General features: G+C 43.7%; 1 protein-coding gene across 1 annotated transcript in view; it reads left to right on the top strand.

Annotated features, from left to right (window-relative positions):
• LOC122943121 (complement factor H-related protein 5-like) overlaps positions 1-18,898 on the top strand; it is a 379,577-nt gene that overhangs the window by 230,727 nt on the left and 129,952 nt on the right. Inside the window, exon 6 of the mRNA XM_044300588.1 lies at positions 10,524-10,706. Coding sequence (XP_044156523.1) covers positions 10,524-10,706 — 183 coding nt within the window. The remainder of the gene's footprint in view (positions 1-10,523; positions 10,707-18,898) is intronic.

Below are 18,898 nucleotides of genomic sequence, written 5' to 3'. Positions count from 1 at the left end.
TTAATCGCATTGCAAATTCAACTTAGAGCTAAGTTCCTAATGGTTGTATTGCTAGAATTGACGAATATAGCGAATATAGCACTATATTCTCAATCTTCATTATATACTAGCAATACAACCATTAGGAACCCAGCAGCTCTAAGTTGAATTTGCAATGCGATTATTGTAACCTGCATTAATCGCATTACGATTACAACTTTCTCAAATCCGACAGTACATTCTAGCATGGAGCCGTTCCCATGGTGATGGGGACGCTTCATGAGCATGGAAGTCGGCAGAAACTCTAAGTTGAAATCGCAATGCGATTAATTCAAATTCTTAAAATCGCATTGTGATTTCAACTTAGAACTTCTGCCGACTTCCGTGCTCATGCTAGAATGTATGCTAGAATGTACTGTCGGATTTGAGAAAGTTGAAATCGCAATGCGATTAATTCATCGCATTGTGATTTCAACTTACCACACTCTGCGTCAACTACGTAATTTTCCATGGGAGTTTTTCCATGGATCCCCTTCCGGCAAGGTGTTAGTCTCCTTGAAACAACTTTTCCATCACTATTGTGGCGACAAAGAGTCCCTGTGGGTTTTCAAATTCGCCTTCCTATTAATGTCTATTGCGGTTCGCCCGGTTCGCACGTTCGCGAACATTTGCGGAAATTTGCGTTCGCCGTTCACAAACGGAAAATTTTATGTTCGCAACATCTTTACTCGCATATAATTTTTTAGAGGGTCAGCTCACCAACAGGCGGACACCTCAAATATTTTACAGGGTCAGCTCACCAGTAGGCCCTTGCATATCATGTTTTACAGAGTCAGCTCACCAGCAGGCCCTCACATATCATTTTTTACAGGTTCAGCTCACCTGCAGGCTCTCACCTACAACCTTTTAGAGGGTCAGCTCACCAGCAGGCCCTCACCTACAATCTTTTACAGGGTCAGCTCACTGTCCCACATAGAAGGCTTATCAATAAATTGCAGTCTTTGTGCTTGGAATCCCATATTATTGAATGGATTAGGCAGTGGCTGAGGGACAGACAACAGAGGGTTGTAGTCAATGGAGTATATTCAGACTATGGTCTTGTTACCAGTGGGGTACCTCAGGGATCTGTTCTGGGACCCATATTGTTTAATATCTTTATCAGCAAAATTGCAGAAGGCCTCGATGGTAAGGTGTGTCTTTTTGCTGACAACACAAAAATTTGTAACAGGGTTGATGTACCTGGAGGGATACACCAAATGGAAAAGGATTTAGGAAAACTAGAGGAATGGTCAAAAATCTGGCAACTAAAATTTTATGTTGATAAGTGCAAGATAATGCACCTGGGGTGGGTGTATAGGTAGAGATGTCGCTAACAAAACATTTTCCGTTCGCGAACGGCGAATGCAAATTTTTGCAAATGTTTGCGAACGGGCAAACCGGGTCAACCGCCATAGACTTCAATAGGCAGGCGAATTTTGAAACCCACAGGGACTCTTTCTGGCCACAATAGTTATGGAAAAGTTGTTTCAAGGGGACTAACACCTGGACTGTGGCATGCCGGAGGGGGATCCATGGCAAAACTTCCATGGAAAATTATGTAGTTGACACAGAGTCGGGTTTTAATCCATAAAGGGCATAAATCACCTAACATTCCTAAATTGTTTGGAATAACGTGCTTTAAAACATCCAGTGTGTTTATACGATCAGCTATGATGTTGTATCGATCAGGTAGTGCAAGGGTTACGCCCCTCTTCACAGTGACAGACCAAACTCCCCGTTTAACGCACCGCAAACAACCGCAAACAGTCCATTTGCACAACCGCAAACTCCCCATTTGCACAAGGTTGGATACCAAGCTAGCCATGTCCCGTTCCTTGTCCTCACTGACGTCATTGAAGGTCTCTTCCTCCACCCAGCCACATACAACACCAAGGGTCCCTGAAAGGTGACAACAAGCCCCCTGGGACACCTGCTGTGGTTGGTCTTCCACCTCCTCAAAGCCACCTTCCTCCTCTGACTCCTCTTCTTCAGACTCCTTTCTCTGTGTTGCCGCAGGTCCAGCAATCGACGACAACGAGGCTGCTTCTGGTGGTGATGGTGACCACAACTCTTCCTCTTCATGCTCATCTACGGCCTGATCCAGCACTTTTCGCAGGGCAGGCTCTAGAAAAAAAGCGTATGGGATGAGGTCGATGATGTTGCCTTGGGTTTGACTGACCAGGTTTGTCACCTCTGCAAAAGGACGCATGAGCCTACAGCCATTGTGCAGTTTGGAACGTCTCCGTGGCAGGCAGATGGATAACATCCTGGAAGGATATCTGGAAAAGCTGAGCAATAGGGCAGTGCTTAGGGAGAGTAACAGGGTGATCACTGAAATTAATCAAACGGACAGGTACTTTACCTTGAGATACAGTCACCAGGCTCTTGGCTGCTCGCACAAAGGGATGATTCTCCAGTTGGATAGGCTCCACTAGGGCTTGATAGGCCCTGGATCCCTAGCACAGCACGGCACCACAGGGTGATCTGGGAATTCGGTGGCAGGATTACAGGCCGGTTATCCCGGATCCGGGCAGTACAGGTTTCTCCTTTTCCAATAGCAAATTTTTGCATAGCACACAGCACACTGATAGTCTTTTGAATGACTCTTTTAGAAGCAAGTGAAGCTGAAGGTATGAATTGGTTCAATGCCTCAAGCACCTCGGAGTAACAATTTTTAAAGACATTAGTCCCTAAGATCACGGGGTATCCCCCTTTATCTCCTGCTTGCACCACAATCACACCTTGCTGTGGTAAGGTGGCTTCTCCCACCTGAAGGGTAGGTTCCCAATACCCATGGACTTTCACTTGCTTGCCGTTGCTAGCAATAATATCCAACCAGGATTCTGGTGGCTGGGTGAGGAGACTTGAATCCCAGAATTTGTCAAAGGTGGGTTGTTGAATGGTGGTGACCTGAGACCCAGTATCCAGCAGGGCTTCAAGAGGTATCCCGTTGATGCATATGTTATTCTTTGGACGAGACCATACGTATCTGGGCATCCAACTTGGATCCTTTGGACCTACTGTTCTACCTCCCGAGGGGGCGGTCCTCGGCCTTGGGGGTGGCCCATTTAACTGCCAACACGTTGCTTCAGTATGTCCATATTTTTTACAATAGTGGGTGACCGAGTTACCGGTCTAAGAATTGCAAGCAGCCTGTCTGCCATCAGGTTCTTTGGGGTAGACCTCTTTATATGCAGGCGGGAGGAGCCTTTGAGAAAGAGGGCTTTCGTCTTCCAGTAATAATGGTTTTTCCCATTCCTCTATTTTCCTGCACACTTTTTCTAGGCTCTTAGTGAGATGGTTAACTTGCTCCATTAACGCCACCACCACATCTGTTACTGGAGCCTGGGTGGCTTGACTGGCTCCGGACGGTCTCACATTAACAGTTTTTGGCTGGCAGGCCTGAGGTTCAAGGGAGGCCACTGGCCCCATGGGCGGGTTTTGACCTAGGATACTAATGGCCAGCTCTTTAAAGTCCAAAAAGGCACAATTGGGGTGTTGGGCCGACAGCATCCTCAGCTGGCCCTTTAAGTGTTCAGTGTTTACACCCGCAATGAACTGCTCTCTTAGAGTCTGGTCCTGTTCCTCAGCCTCCCGGGGGTCCACCTGGACCACAGCCCTCAAGGTCTCTTGCAGGGACAAAGCAAAATCACGGAAGGACTCACCAGGCTGTTGCTTCCTGCTGAAAAATTGCATCTTAACTTCTGACACCGTTCTGGCCTCAAACGTGGTGCCGAGGCGATCAAAAATCTGTTCCAGGCTATTCTTTTCAGAGCTGGGCCATGACATGACTTCCCTGTGGGCGGCGCCTTCTAGCTGTGCTAAGAGGATCTCAGTTTGTTGCTCAGTGGAGATAGAGTAGAGCCAGAACAAGGCCAGTATTTGATCTTTAAAGTCCTTCAGTTTGTGGGCTTCCCCGGAATATTGCGGGAACCAGGGGGCCCTGAAATGGTCAGCGGCATCAGACTGGAGGCTGCCGCAGTGGCGGGCGCCCTGTTCTCATCTGGGTGAATTACAGAAGGCTCAATGTGGGCCATCTGCTCCGTTCCCTCCGGTGCGGACCTGGCGTGGTCTATTGAGGCAGGTTCTATATGCAGACCCATGCTGGACTTGACTATTTTGGGCCGTTGCTAACAGTGACCACAGCGAGTGTATGGCCCTTTAAGGAGCGGCGGAGTATGCCGGATCTACGTTGAACGCACTTCTCCCCCCGGATTAAGTCCTTTGTTACTAGTGAGGGACCTCCCCCAGTCTCTTAGCAAGGATCGGAACCTTCCTGATGCTTGTATATAAAGGGGCCGGTGAATACAAAAAACTTTACTTACTCCGGTGATGCGCTGTCAAAGTCAAGTACGTGGTTACGTCGTGCGGAGGTCAGGAGATAGGCGCGGCCTCTCTGAGCTCCGGAATTCAAGGTAGGCGGTATCTTCTTCCCAGACAGGGCGGTACCTTTCCTTTTGCAGGCTGGGCGGTACTTTATCTTCTTCTTTTTCGCGCCAAACAAACGCAACGAGGCGCACCAATAATCCAGTCAGCTTAGGCGGCCATCTTTGAGTATAAGGCTATCAATTCACTGACAGCAAGCGGTGACTTAAATAAGCGGCAAACAGTCCACACAATGCAGTTTTTCACAGCGCAAATCTTCACAGTTCCTTGGCCCAACAATTTTAAATAAACGGATGGGGCCTTTATCACTTTATAGCAAATAATGGCACACAGTTCAGATTCCACAATGGCGCAGGAATATTCACATCCTGTTCGTGACGCCAAAATATGCAGTACACCGCCCTGCAGGGTGAAGCGAATAGTGAGGTCACAGGGGTAGTTACTAACCAAGGGTGGTTGTAGTACTCAGTCTTTGGTATACCCTGGGCAGACGTACAGCAGTGATGGAGAGGCTGGCACAGGGGACCTCTGGGGCGCTCTCTGTAAATAGGGACCAGGCCTGATGGTAGATGAGGTGCACTGGGTGTTGCAGTTGTTTAATGTGCCGGTGGCAATATCTCTTTAAATTCATGACGCCAGTGCCAGTAACAGTGGCACACTGATTTATGATAGGAATAATTGAGGAACACGATGTTGTGGGGAACCAAACTTCCTTTTACTGGAAACAGTTAACTTTTTACAGTCTTATACAGGCTTATACAAATGGCAGGCACAATGTTCTTGCATGATACTCAGAGGGTTAAACACTTACAGATTAGGCAGCACTTTTCCTCAGAATCCTGTGTGTCTTTATCCCAAGGCCCATATGCCCTATTGCTGGCTTTATCCTTGGTTAAGGTAAACTTCCTTGGGTATATATTTCCTTGCTTTAAGTAAAATCCTTCTGCCCTTCAGCCCTCAGGTTGGCTGGAAACACTTTGGCTCTGCTCTGCTCTGGTTATGGGAACTTCAGTTTCTCAGGAGGTAAACCCTTCTCCTGGTGGCAGCTTCTGAGCTTACTTTGCTCAGCACCCTCAGGCAGGCTAGACTGCACTCACTAGCCTCCTGGATTATACTGCACTGCACAGACTCTTTCCTGTCTGGGCCTAACTATATATATATATATACTAGGAGTTCCCTAGCTCCCTCTACTGTCTAGGAGGAGGAACTACACCCTAACAGGCCTGATACACAGATAACAGGAAAAACACACACGAACATCATGTAAGATGCAATGACCAATAACGTGGCCACATTGACCCTTGTGTAGTGCCCACATTTACCTAGTGGGACACTACATGAGTTGCACTGGTGACACTGTGCACTTGCAGGGCCTAAAACAAACACACTTGCAGGCAACTGACTGCTATTATTTTACAGTCAAAATGTATTTTTTATTTTTTTAATGCAAGCTACTGTGACACCAGATATGAGTGGTGGCACTGGGCAAGTGGGCACAGTATAAGCCGTGAGCCTGACACACACGCTGGCTGGCAGGCAACTGCAATTAGATTACACAGGAAAGAAAAAAAAGCAGACTGATGTACAAGCCCTAAAAAGGTCTTTTTGGGGTGCTGTCAGGATGCTGTCCTTACAGCAGAGATCAGATGAGTCTTTCAGGACTGGAGTGGACACTTAATACACTGGCCTAGCTATCGATGTCCCTATTTAATCAGCAGCAGCTACACTGTCCCTCCTCTCACTAAGACTGCAGCTTCCAAAAGAATCTAAAATGGATGCTGTCCAGGAGGTGGGAGGGCCTGGGAGGGAGGGTATGCTGCTGATTGGCTGGAATGTGTCTGCTGACTGTGAGGTACAGGGTCAAAGTTTACTCAATGATGACGAATAGGGGGCGGACTGAACATCGCACATGTTCGCCCGCCGCGGCGAACAAGCTATGTTCGCCGTGAACTATTCGCCGGCGAATAGTTTGGGACATCTCTTTGTATACGGAGAGGCATTACCAGTAGAAAGAGGAAGGTGCTCATGCTGCTCTACAGAGCACTAGTGAGACCTAATTTGGAGTATTGTTCTCAATACTGGAGACCATATCTCCAGAAGGATATTGATACTTTGGAGAGAGTTCAGAGAAGTGCTACTAAACTAGTACATGGATTGCAGGATAAAACTTACCAGGTAAGATTAAAGGACCTTAACATGTATAGCTTGGAAGAAAGACGAGACAGAGGGGATATGATAGAAACTTTTAAATACATAAAGAGAATTAACAAGGTAAAAGAGGAAAGAATATTTAAAAGACGAAAAACTGCTACAAGAGGAAATTAGAGGGGCAAAGGTTTAAAAGTAATATCAGAAAGTATTACTTTACTGATAGAGTAGTGGATGCATGGAATAGCCTTCCTGCAGAAGTGGTAACTGTAAATACAGTGAAGGAGTTTAAGCATGCATGGGATAGGCATAAGGCCTTCCTTCATATAAGATAGGGCCAAGGGTTATTCATAGTAGTCAGTATATTGGGCAGACTAGATGGGCCAAATGGATTCTTATCTGCCGGCACATTCTATGGGCCAGATTTATCATTAGCTCAAGTCAGAATAATGGAGTGAAAAAGTCGCAAATTTTTGCGCAATCACTAAAACTGCACAAAAATTTGCGACTTTTTTCTGCTCTGCACTATGCTCGCCAGTTTTCTGAAAGTGGGCGTGTTTTCTTATGTAAATTAATCTCTAGACAGATTTACTATTGAGACTATTTAAAAAGCCGCAAAAAAGTCGCAAAAAATTGTGCAATTTCACTCCAGTGAGGACCATGCTTATCTTATGAGACTTTTTAATAGAACATGTAACTTTTTCGTAAAGACGTGCAACTTTTTCGTAAAGATGTGCGACTTTTGTAAAGCTGCTTACTGACGGATAAACTGCTACCGTCAAACCACATTTATTACAGTCTTAAAGGGTCGTTCATAAATCTGACTTGGCTAAAACTGACTTTAGCCATATGTAAAAGTGGAGTGAGCTGTCAGAGTCATGATAAATCTGGCCCTATGTTTCTATGTTTCTATGTTAAAGGGGCAGTTAATGTTAAAGGGGCGTCCACTGTGAAAGTCACTGTTAAAGGGGCGGTCACTGTGAAAGTCACTGTTAAATTGGCAGTCACTGTTAAAGGGGCGGGCACTGTGAAAGTCACTGTGAAAGGGGCTGTCACTGTGAAAGGGGCAGTCACTGTGAAAGTCACTTTTAAAGGGGCGGCCACTGTGAAAGTCACTGTTAAAGGGGTGGTCAGTGTTAAAGGGGCAGCCACTGTGAAAGTCACTTTTAAAGGGGCGGTCCTTGTGAAAGTCATTTTTAAAGGGGTGGTCACTGTGAAAGTTACTGTTAAAGGGGCGGTTACTGTTAAAGTGGCAGTCACTGTGGAATTCACTGTGAAAGTCACTGTTAAAGAGGAGGTCACTGTTAAAGGGGCAGTCACTGTTCAAGGGGTGGTCACTGTAAAAGTCACTGTTAAAGGAGAACTGTCACATTTAGACCCTAATTTCAATTTTCATATATGTAGTTACTAATAACATGATATTCCAGAATCAGTTACTATTAGACTGACTTACCCCATATTTAATAAGATTCAGCCCTTAGCAACCAGTCTGCATAAAACTGCAATTTCACTATTCAGTTAAGATGGCTGCCACTGCCCTCACCCTGAGGCTAATCCCGCCTGCCCCCACTAGCCAGTAACAATAGCCCCCCAAAGGTGTCAGTAACCAAAGCTCTCCCCCCTAAAGGGTTAATCTCCTGCAGCACAAAGGGGTCCTCTTACCACATGTTGCTTTCATTTATACACTGAGCAGATGGGAGATCTCCCTTCCCTGGTCTGCACTGATTGAACTCTGCATTGTCCCAGTCTGCTGAGTGAGGGAGCGTCTGCCAAGTGCAGGGACAGGGAGAAGTGCACACAGCCCAGGCACTGTTATCAGCTGCTGGGGAGGACCTGGCTTTAATCATTTACTTACAGTCCCTGGCTGTCAGTAATATGACCTTGCACGCAGCCTCCATCCTTCAACAAATAGACGTCCTCAGTCTTTAAACAAATAGACGGACCATGCCTAGCAACCTTATTTTAGGCACAGGTAAAAGTAGGCAGTACAGGGAACAAACATGTGGAATTAAAAGGGTAATTGAATACACTGTGAAAAGTTTAAATAGGGCCACCAAGGTGATATTAATCATAACAATCCAATACCCCCCCCCCCCCCCCCCCCAAAAAAAATAAATAAATATATGACAGTTATACTTTAAAGTGGCGGTCATTGTGAAAGTCACTGTTATTTAATATAACATTGCAATAAATAAATACCCGATCAACGCCAGGTCATTTTCTAGTGATTGTCTATAAAATAATGGTAGTCTCACATTCGAAGCTCTAGTGGATGGGGAGATATGGTGCCTGAAATTCAAAAGTTCAAAGTATTGTTACCCTTTTGCGTGTCAGTGTATAACATAATGTGGACACCCCAAAAGCAGTAGTATTAGAACACTTTTTCACCCTAATTATAGAATCAAGGATTTATAGAATTACTTAGCTATAATACAATATGGACACCCTTATATCTGTAGTATAAGATCACTTTTTCACCCCAATTAATGACTAAAGGTGTAATAGAATTGATCTCCCTACACTGTCCCTGCGCTGTCCCAGAACTCTCCCTATCCAATATTTCACAATTAAAGGCTTTATCACTGTCCTTATCATCTGTCACTACCTGCACTCAGTTCACAGTAAAATGGCGGAGACCAGGCAGGATGAGAGTTTTATAGGGCTGTGACATCACAGAGGCTGGCTGCACTGCATTATGGGTGATATCTTGTTCCAGGGCTTCTTACTTTCACTTTGTAACACTGGTGGCAACCATTTTAGGAAAAAAAAAAAAAGATTAATTGCCACAAATTGTTGCAAATCAAATTTTTCCTAAACTTCGGATTAAATTCCACATCTTCAGCTTTGATTGGCTTAACACTAGTTAAAACCATCAAGCATGCCTTTACCCATCAGTATATTTGCTATTGCTGTTATGGCCTTCAATAGCTTAGGGGGAGTTAGAAGGGAAATAAAGAGCATAAAATTCTTAAACATTAACAAAAAGAGAACATATTTTCATAAAAATCCTAGTCCTTGGAGACTAGAGGATATGCCAATTTTCACGACAATTGAAGCAACTTGTTTTTGAGAAGAATTGATTTGGACACATTATTTTTTTTCAAAAATGTGATTATTTGGATACAAATGAATTTCAAGAAACTCACTCATCCTCAATTGGCAGTCCAGCTAGCTGGAAAAAAAATATTTAGTCTCACTTCAGTGATTAGGTCAGTGATTTTCATCAGTGATTCTGAGCTACAATCAGGTGCGGGTCAAAAACACAGAACAGATGCAAAATGCTAATCTTTCCATTATACCTTATCTCGGTGTAGGCTCTACTTCTGGCTTTGGCTCACAATCATTGGTGATAGAAATCGGTGAACTAGGCCTTAAAGTGTGGCAAAATAATAACTGGAGTGCACAACATTTTTGAGAATTCTGTAAGTGAAAAAGTATTCAGAGAACATTTTCTTGTTGCTGATGTGCCATGGTTACCCTTTTCCGTTGAAAATTGAGGGCCAATACTTTCCCTGATGTGTCTATTTAACCAAATACTTGTATTCTTCATGAAATAATTCTGGAGCATCATTCAACTGTGCACCATACTGTTCCTCTCTTACTGCTCTTAGAGAAGTATGAATACATTGACAACTGCATGTTACCAGGAGCGTGTTCCTGCACAGACGGACGCTGTCCGATTACTGCTGATAGTAGCAGAATACAGGGACAGAGCCCCTTGACCAGAAAAATAGTAACATCCAGTTGTCAATATATTATTTATTATCCAGAATTATTATTTCATGGACAATATGTTTACTAAAAAGACATGTGAGGAGATGTGATTACAGAAGTAGAATACTGCAGTTGATGAAGTAATAAGGACAGTTCTGTAAGAAACCGTATGTGATACTAAGGAGAAAACAAATGTTTTCTGGTGGTTTGCAATTATATTCAGTTATTACATTTACTTAATTCTGATTCTGTTTCAGGAACTGGAGCGCAGTGTGGTCCACCACCAACTGTGCAGTATGGAGACACTGTGGAGATTAGAAAAGCTAACTATAGATCTGGTGAGAAGGTGGAATTTAGATGCCCAGAATATTATATTCTTGACGGAAATAGGTTTGTCACATGCTTGAATGGTGTCTGGAATGAAGCACCAGTTTGTATAGGTAAGTTCATTCTAATGCATTGCAATGTGTACGCAAATGACATAGAGGAACTGAATTTCTGTCACTATGGCTACTTTCACATATGTGTTTTCCTTGGTGGCAGAGGATCTCAAAACCAGAGGAAAACGCTTCCGTTCGATTTAATTCAACTAGCTGTATCAGTTCCAATTCAATGCGGTTGTATTAAATCAAAAACCACCAAACCAGACCCGGCACTAACACCATCATAAATCAATGGGTGAGGGATCCTGCGCCGGATTTTTCCTGTCTGAAATTTTTTTTTATCAGACATCACTGAGTTACATTGTTTGCAGTGCTGGATCTGGCTTGTTCAGTTCTGCAAACCGGACACGAAACCACAGTTTGCAACAGTTTTGTGTCCAGTCACAGAACGCAAATAAACTGCATTCTAATGCATTCCATTCTGGTTTGGGCAGTTTTGTCCCCAGTGACAATGAACAGGGACAAAACTGAAGCATTTTCCTCCGGTTTTGAGATCCTCTTTCGGATCTGAAACCCGGAAAGGAAAATGAATATTTGAAACTAGCCTATTAGGATTATAGAGAATTTCACCTACAGAATCGGGGTGTGAAAGTTTTGTAGTGTTGTATAATAAGAGCAGAGTGGATGAGGTTTCAACAAATCCCATTAACATGTTGCATAGAAAATCCAGAGCTGTATTGACCACTAAGAACTGGAGGTCTAGTGCCTAGGGCAGTGGTGGCGAACCTATGGCACGGGTGCCAGAGGCGGCACTCAGAGCCCTCTCTGTGGGCACCCGCACCCTGGAAAAAGTCTAAGATGTATCAATATGCCTTAGAGTTTTCCTGCCATTCATCAGCGCAGGACGTGCTATGAACAGCGCAGGCAGTGCACTGAATGTAGGCAGGCTATTATAGCTAAATAATAAAGTACATAGAAAATATATTATATTGGACTGCAGTATTCAGGGTAAATTACTGTGTTGGCACTTTGCGATAAATATGTGGGTTTTGGGTTGCATTTTGGGCACTGTCTGTGAAAGGTTCGCCATCACTGGCCCAGGGTGCTCCTTGTGAGAAGAATTGGTGCTAGTTACTAGGAATGGGGGCGGGGGATACACACAATGTAGTCTGCAAAGTGACAAAGAGCAAACTGTCAGAGAAGGGGAAGTCACTGCTGAATAGAAAGCACTAGGTGTAAGTTCTGTACACTCGACTAGTCCTAACTGTTTTCTGATGGTTAAATTTGTCATTGGAGAGGAAAGCACTCCCCACAATATAGATGAAAACCATGATGTATATATAGACTGGGTGAGAATCTTGGTGTGAGCTATGCGTCGTTAAATCTTTGTGCCGCTATCTGCAGCAAAAATATGTGTAATTTAGGCATATTTGTGTTTAATAAATTACCACCAAAGTGTCTAATTCTCTATCAACACCGATTTATGAGAGATTCATTTTATGAAACTAATCTGATGATCAGTTTCTAGGCAGAGGTATAGGTCTAGACTGGACCTTGGTGAAACGATGGATGTCATATATCACAATTTTTCCAAAGTATTCGATATAGAGATGAGCGAACTACTTAAATTGGTTTTGTGTCAGACTGGTCGAATCTTTCAAAAAATGTTATATGTGTCTGAATAGATTTTAACAACTAGTACCACCTCCATATTTAACACAATGACGGCAATAGCAATTAATGTGAAAGTCACACTAATTTACCGTTTGTGAGGATTTGCTCTGGTAGGCAGGGTAAGCAGACGCAGTACAGAGGCAAAACACGTTCATAAATCAAATCAAAATGTCAGTGTTTATTCACACAAAAGAAAAATGACTAATTACAGTCTTGGTGTTGATTCACACAATGAAAAGTCCATAGAACAGACACGTCCCCTTGCTAGCCGTTTTATCCCCGGCAGTCCACAGCAGGCTTTAGGGGGCTGTTTCCTAGCGTGCAGCCCTCATGCGGCTCCCAACCTTCCAGCACAGCACCATGCTTCAGATCCCAAAACAGAGACTCAGCTGCTGAGCCCAGCTGCCTATTTAAAGGACAGCCAGGTGCTGCCAAAACCCTGACCGGCACTTAAACTCCGGTCCGGTATTTGATCTCACCTGGCTGGAAATCAGCCCAGCCGCCCATGTTGGGAGGAAAATACCTGCCTTCCCAAGCAAAACCCCTTGCTATGTCACACGGTGTATAGTTATGTGTAAACATATAAAAAACACTGCATTTGTAATGCTTTTACCATATTACAGTCGTTCCAAAAATTATCCCTTATTGGGGGCAGATGATGTTTAAACATCATAAAATAGCACCTGCAGCGGTGGTGGCAGCATCAGCATCCATACAATATAGAACATGATGGTAGGTAAGCAAACAGAGGCAGTGGCAGGATGGGGCTGTCAATAAATAACCACCATCAGCAATAGTAGGTCTACATATCGGCATCAATCGAAGGTGTGTGAAAATCCTTAAAGGGGTTCTGCAGTCTTTTTAAACTGATGATCTATCTTCTGGATAGATCATCAGCATCTGATCGGTGGGGAGTCCGACACCCAGGACCACTGCCGATCAGCAGTTTGAGAAGGCAGCGGTGCTGTTCACTTGAATGGAGCTTAGCCCCGCCCAGGCCATTGATACTAGTCGTGAAGTCACTGGGCCTGCGGTAAACAGCGAGAAGGTCGTGGCGCCTCTGCCTTCTCAAACAGCTGATCGGCAGGAGTTCTGGATGCCGGACCTCCGCCGATCAGATTGCTGATGATCTATCCAGAGGATAGATCATCAGTTTAAACAAACTGCAGAACCCCTTTAAGGATCCATGTCTTTTTCGTTTTGACAAATGTCATGTTTTGTACACTGGCGAAGTGCTGAAACCCCTCTCTGAGATGACAATGGAGGCTGGACTAGACAGTACAGCAAGAGCAAACTGTGCCACTGTTCCAATCTGCCTACCTAAAAGTCCATGGTGTAAAGGAATGGGGTATGTGATGGGATAAATGACAATCATTTAGAAAATGAGTTAATTTGAAACAATCTTTTGAAAAAAAAAATGAACAGAAGTACAAATATCATATAACAGAATTAAATTTTAGAGAAGGCATGGAATTGTACCACATTTCCATGATAATACGTCAAATTTTATGGACACCTGGCAAAAACTCTAGTCTTTCATATGGCAAAAATAGAGAACAACACCATAAATACCACAACAAAGTGGTATGTGTCACACTCTAGTGTGGGTGGGAAACTCCACACCGAAGGAAAAAGGAAATAAGGCCTAAAAACTTAGGGAATGAAGATGGACACCTCCTAGTGAAAACCCTAATCAAAGCCCTGACTGACTACCAGTATGAACAGACCCCAGAGGTAGGTGAGTTCATACACGGGAATACCTAAAGTCCTATCTAACCCTAAAGAACCCTGCTACTAATGACAGGAATGAAACATCCTGTTCCTCCTAAAGGAAGGATAAGCGGGAGTCTCCCTTAGGCCTAATACAAAACAGAGAAAAGCCAAAATGCAAAGGGAAAGGTAACACTTAACTTTCAAGAAGCAATGGCAGCACAAGAAACGCAGCCGAGATCTAAACACCAGATATTCACAGGTCCAACTGAAGCTATAAACCACAAAGCATTGTGGGAGAAACAACTATAAATAGGGAAAGTTAAATGACCACAATAGCAACACCTGGAGGTTAAGGGTGTGGCCCGTACCAGAAACAACACAGACTCCTATTGATCCACAAGGTAAACATGTCAAATCAAACCATTTGTTGCTAGTCTCAAATATCTCCTGCCACATTCTGTCTCGGAGACATCCGTATGTCTCGGTATGTCCGTGACAGTATGGCAGCAACTGCACTGCTAGCAACTTCGCCAAATGGGAGTTCAGCTTGCACACAAGCTAATTGCTGGTTGCAAATATTTATTTATTTTACACATTTATAAAGTGCTGCTATATTCTGCAGTGCTTTACAGGCATTTGCATCAAACTGTCCCCAATGCGGCTCACGATCTAAGTTACACCTAGAATTGCAGTCTTGCATCTATAATTGTTTTTTGGCAGACATAGCCATAATGGTGTCTCTCCAGCTCAAAGGCTGAAAAAAATTGTGCTTCATGGTAACAAATCAATTTTCCATGAAATGGAGGTAAAAACAAAAAAGTTACATACTCACGCGATCTTAATTGAAGATACCGTGCAAATCCTTGCGCGCGGTGACATAGGACGTCACCACGCTGGCCAGTATGATGGTACTATTCAAATCTGCCACTAGATTTGATTTGGACCGAATAAATTTGATCTGAATTTAAAGTGTAAAAATGCTCTAAGGTCTCCTAGGACTGTATCCAACCTCTTTCAAGCTCATTTATGCCAGCCCAGCATTAGTAGTGTCAAAGTGACAGCAATATATATATATCGTTTTGGGTAAACGGATGGTAGCTGGTGGTTACAAATAGCCTGTTTAAAAATATTCTGCTCTTTCAGATTTTTTTAAATAAAAAAAAAATGGCAAAAAAATTGGTGACAGACAACTTCAGTCTTCTGATCTGAGAAAATGGTGCCTGTCATTTCAAGTGATTCATGAGGGATGAAGTACAAAATTTTGCGATTTGCCAAAATTTCAGGAAAGCTGTGACAAATTAGTAACATATTTTTGCAGAAAAAAAAATCTATATTGTCCTAGGTTTTCTGTAGTTGCTATATACAGTATATATCATATATATATATATATATATATATATATATATATATGGAAAAATGGGCAGCACTCCAAAGAGTAAAATGTAAGAAAACTTTATTTACCCCAGTGAGAAATGCGCAACGTTTCGGCTCCGAATCAGAACCTTTCTCAAGCTTGAGAAAGGTTCTGATTCGGAGCCGAAACGTCGCGCATTTCCCTCTGGGGTAAATAACGTTTTCTTACATTTTACTCTTTGGAGTGCTGCCCATTTTTCCATTTTTGTATTTTTGGAGTGATCCACATTGGGCCTGCTGCACCCACCAGCTTGCATTGAGGACGGTGCTGCCATTGCTTTTTTATTTCTTTATATGTTTCTGTCTAGACATCTGTCTGTCTGGACATTCTTTATGCGCGACCATACGACTGGACCGATCTTAACCAAATTTGGCACACAGGTACATCAGGTGTCCGGGAAGGTCATAGGCTGGGTCTCGGCTCTCTAGGACTCACCGTTCCTGAGATATTCCCAAAAAATTACCTGTATTAGACAATAGAAGCCAGCAAGCCTTTCACTTAAATCCGAATTGCCATTTACACAGTCACATGTCCCTTATTAGTCAATAGAAACTCAATAGCTCACAATATGTTTTTTCCGTCACATATTGTACTTCATGACACTGGTAAACCGAAGTAAAAAAAATACATTTTTATTTATAAAAAAATACCAAATTTACAAAAAATGTGTAAAAAATACCAAATTTCCAAGTTTCAATTTCTCTACTTCAATAATACATAGTAATACCTACAAAAATAGTTATTACTTTACATTCCCCAAATGTCTACTTCATGTTTGGATCAATTTGGGAATGGTATTTTATTTTTGGGGGATGTTACAAGGCTTAGAAGTTTAGAAGCAAATCTTGAAATTTTTCCGAAATTTTCAAAAACCCACTTTTTAGGGACAAGTTCAGGTCTGAAGTCACTTTGTGAGACTTACATAATAGAAACCACCCCACCGTTAACCCTTTAGGTGTTCCACAAGAGCTAATGGCAAATGGTGATAAAATTTCAGAATTTAGAATTTTCGCAAAATTTCCATTATAATAAATTTTTTCCAGTAACAAAGCAAGGGTTAACAGCCAACCAAAATGCTATATTTATTGCCCCGATTCTGTAGTTTATGTGGCCGTAAACTACTGTATGGGCACACAGTAAGGCGTAGAGAGAAAGGTGCGCCGTATGGTTTTTGGAAGGCAGATTTTGCTGGACTGTTTTTTTTGCCACCATGTCCCATTTGAAGCCCCCCTGATGCACCCCTAGAGTAGAAACTCCATAAAAGTGACCACACCTAAGAAACTACACCCCTCAAGTTATTCAAAACTGATTGGCAGTGACCGGAACCATACATGACGTACCGGTACGTCATGTGTCCTTAGGTACCAGGACAACATGACGTACCGGTACATCCTGTGTCCTGGAGAGGTTAAAGGGGCGGCCACTGTGGAGGTCACTGTTAAAGGGGCAGTCACTATTAAAGGAACGGGCAATGTGGAGGTCACTGTTCAAGAGGCGGTCACTGTTAAAGGGGCGGGTAATGTGGAGGTAACTCTTAAAGGGGCTTGCACTGTGGAAGTCACTGTTAAAGGGGCGGGTACTGTGAAGGCCACTGTTAAAGGGGTGGGCACTGTGGTGGTCACTGTTAAAGGGGTGGACACTGTTAAAGGGACCGGCACTGTAAAGGTCACTGTTAAAGGGGCAGGCACGGTGGAGGTCACTGTTAAAGGGGCGGGTACTGTGGAGGTCACTGTTAAAGGGGCGGGTACTGTGGAGGTCACTGTTAAAGGGATGGGCACTTTGGAGGTTAATGTTAAAGGGGCGACTACTGTGGAGGTCACTGTTAAAGGGCACGGGCACTGTCAAAAACACTTTTAAAGGGGCTGGCACTGTGAAGGCAATTGTTAAAGGGGCAGGTACTGTAGAGGTCACTGTTATGGGGGATACTGTTGATACATTTTTACAACACACAGAAACATGAAATGAAATTGATGAAATGTACCTGTGCGAAGACGGGTCCTTCTGCTAGTATGTGTGTGTATATATATATATATATAAAAAGCTGAGTATATGTGTGTATGTCCGCTAAAGGAATCCGTACTGTCGCATTTACAATCACAAAATTTGGCACACAGGTACATCAGGTGTCCGGGCAGGTTTTAGACCAGGTCTCAGCTCTCTAGGATGTACTGTTCCTGAGATATTCCCAAAAAATGCATTAGAAGCTTGGTCACATGACCCTTATCAGCCAATAGAAGCTCGTAGGTCCTGCAGCCTCTACATACACAGCCATTTTTCTTCACTGCTGTAGGAGAGCTTTAAAGGAAGTCTATCACCAGGATAATTTCTATTGAAATAAAGCCATGGCCTAATAACACTTAGTACCTTATTTCAAGATGTGCCTTTGTTCTAGCAAAAGATGTTTTTATCCCTTGAAAATCCAGTTTATTTGGTATGCAAATGAGCCAGTAAGGTGCCCAGAGGGGCGTCACTCTTGCAGGAAGGCGCCCAGACATGCCCCCTACCACAATGTGTCCACCCTCAAAAGACTTCAAAACTCGCCCCCCAGGCCCCGCTAAGCCACGCCACTTATCTGGTTAGGCCACTCCCCCTACCACTCCTGAGCCAACATGGATTGAACAATAAAGTTAAAAATCTACTTCTGTCAGCTGCAGGGGTGGAAGGGAGGGTGACTTTCTCCCTGAAGCTTACACTCAGACAGTATAGTGCTGCTGTCTTAAAGTGAGATGTTCAAAAGGACACGCCCCTGATCCAGTAAAGGCCACTGTTAAGGGGGTGGACCCCTGTGGATGTCACTGTCAAGGGGGTGGTATGCTGTGAAAGTCCCTTTTAAAGGGGAAGGCTGCTGTAAAGGTCAAAGTTAAGGGGGTGGGCTGCTGTGGAGGTCCAATTTTAAGGGACGGGGCACTGTGGGGGGGGGGGTCAGTGTTAAGGGGTGGGGTGCTGTGAAGGTAACTGTTTTGGGGGCAGGGTGCTTTCGATGTCACTGTTATAGTGGATAGTGTTGATATCTTTTAACGACACACAAACATTAAATGAAATAGATTAAATATACCCGAGCGAAGCCGGGTCCTTCAGCTAGTATGAATACATAAATTTTTACGTCGGCCTAGTCTAAGCTCTGCACAGGTCTCCCTTGCAGTAGAGAGCTGTAGCTTGACTCTCCCCCGAGAGACGCGCTCCTGCTCCAATGGCCCAGACTGGCCCAGGGACAGCCAATCCGGGCTGTTTAAGCCCTTACATGCTTTAGACTACCTCTCTCTCTCTCTCATCTGCACCTGCAAATGCGATCAAGGGGTGCCAATGTCAGTACAGGCAGGCTGGAGCCTAATGAATGACCGAGGCCTGCCTCCATTGTTTCCTGACATTAAAATACAATGCACTAAAGAAATAGTGTTTTTTAAAAGCAATAATAATAATATAGTCTATTATAGCCCCTTTGTGGGAC

This window comes from Bufo gargarizans, chromosome 7, assembly GCF_014858855.1.
Source record: "Bufo gargarizans isolate SCDJY-AF-19 chromosome 7, ASM1485885v1, whole genome shotgun sequence".
Classification (NCBI taxonomy): Eukaryota; Metazoa; Chordata; class Amphibia; order Anura; family Bufonidae; genus Bufo; species Bufo gargarizans.
Note: the sequence above shows the minus strand (reverse complement) of the source record. Positions and strands in the feature narration are given on the sequence as shown.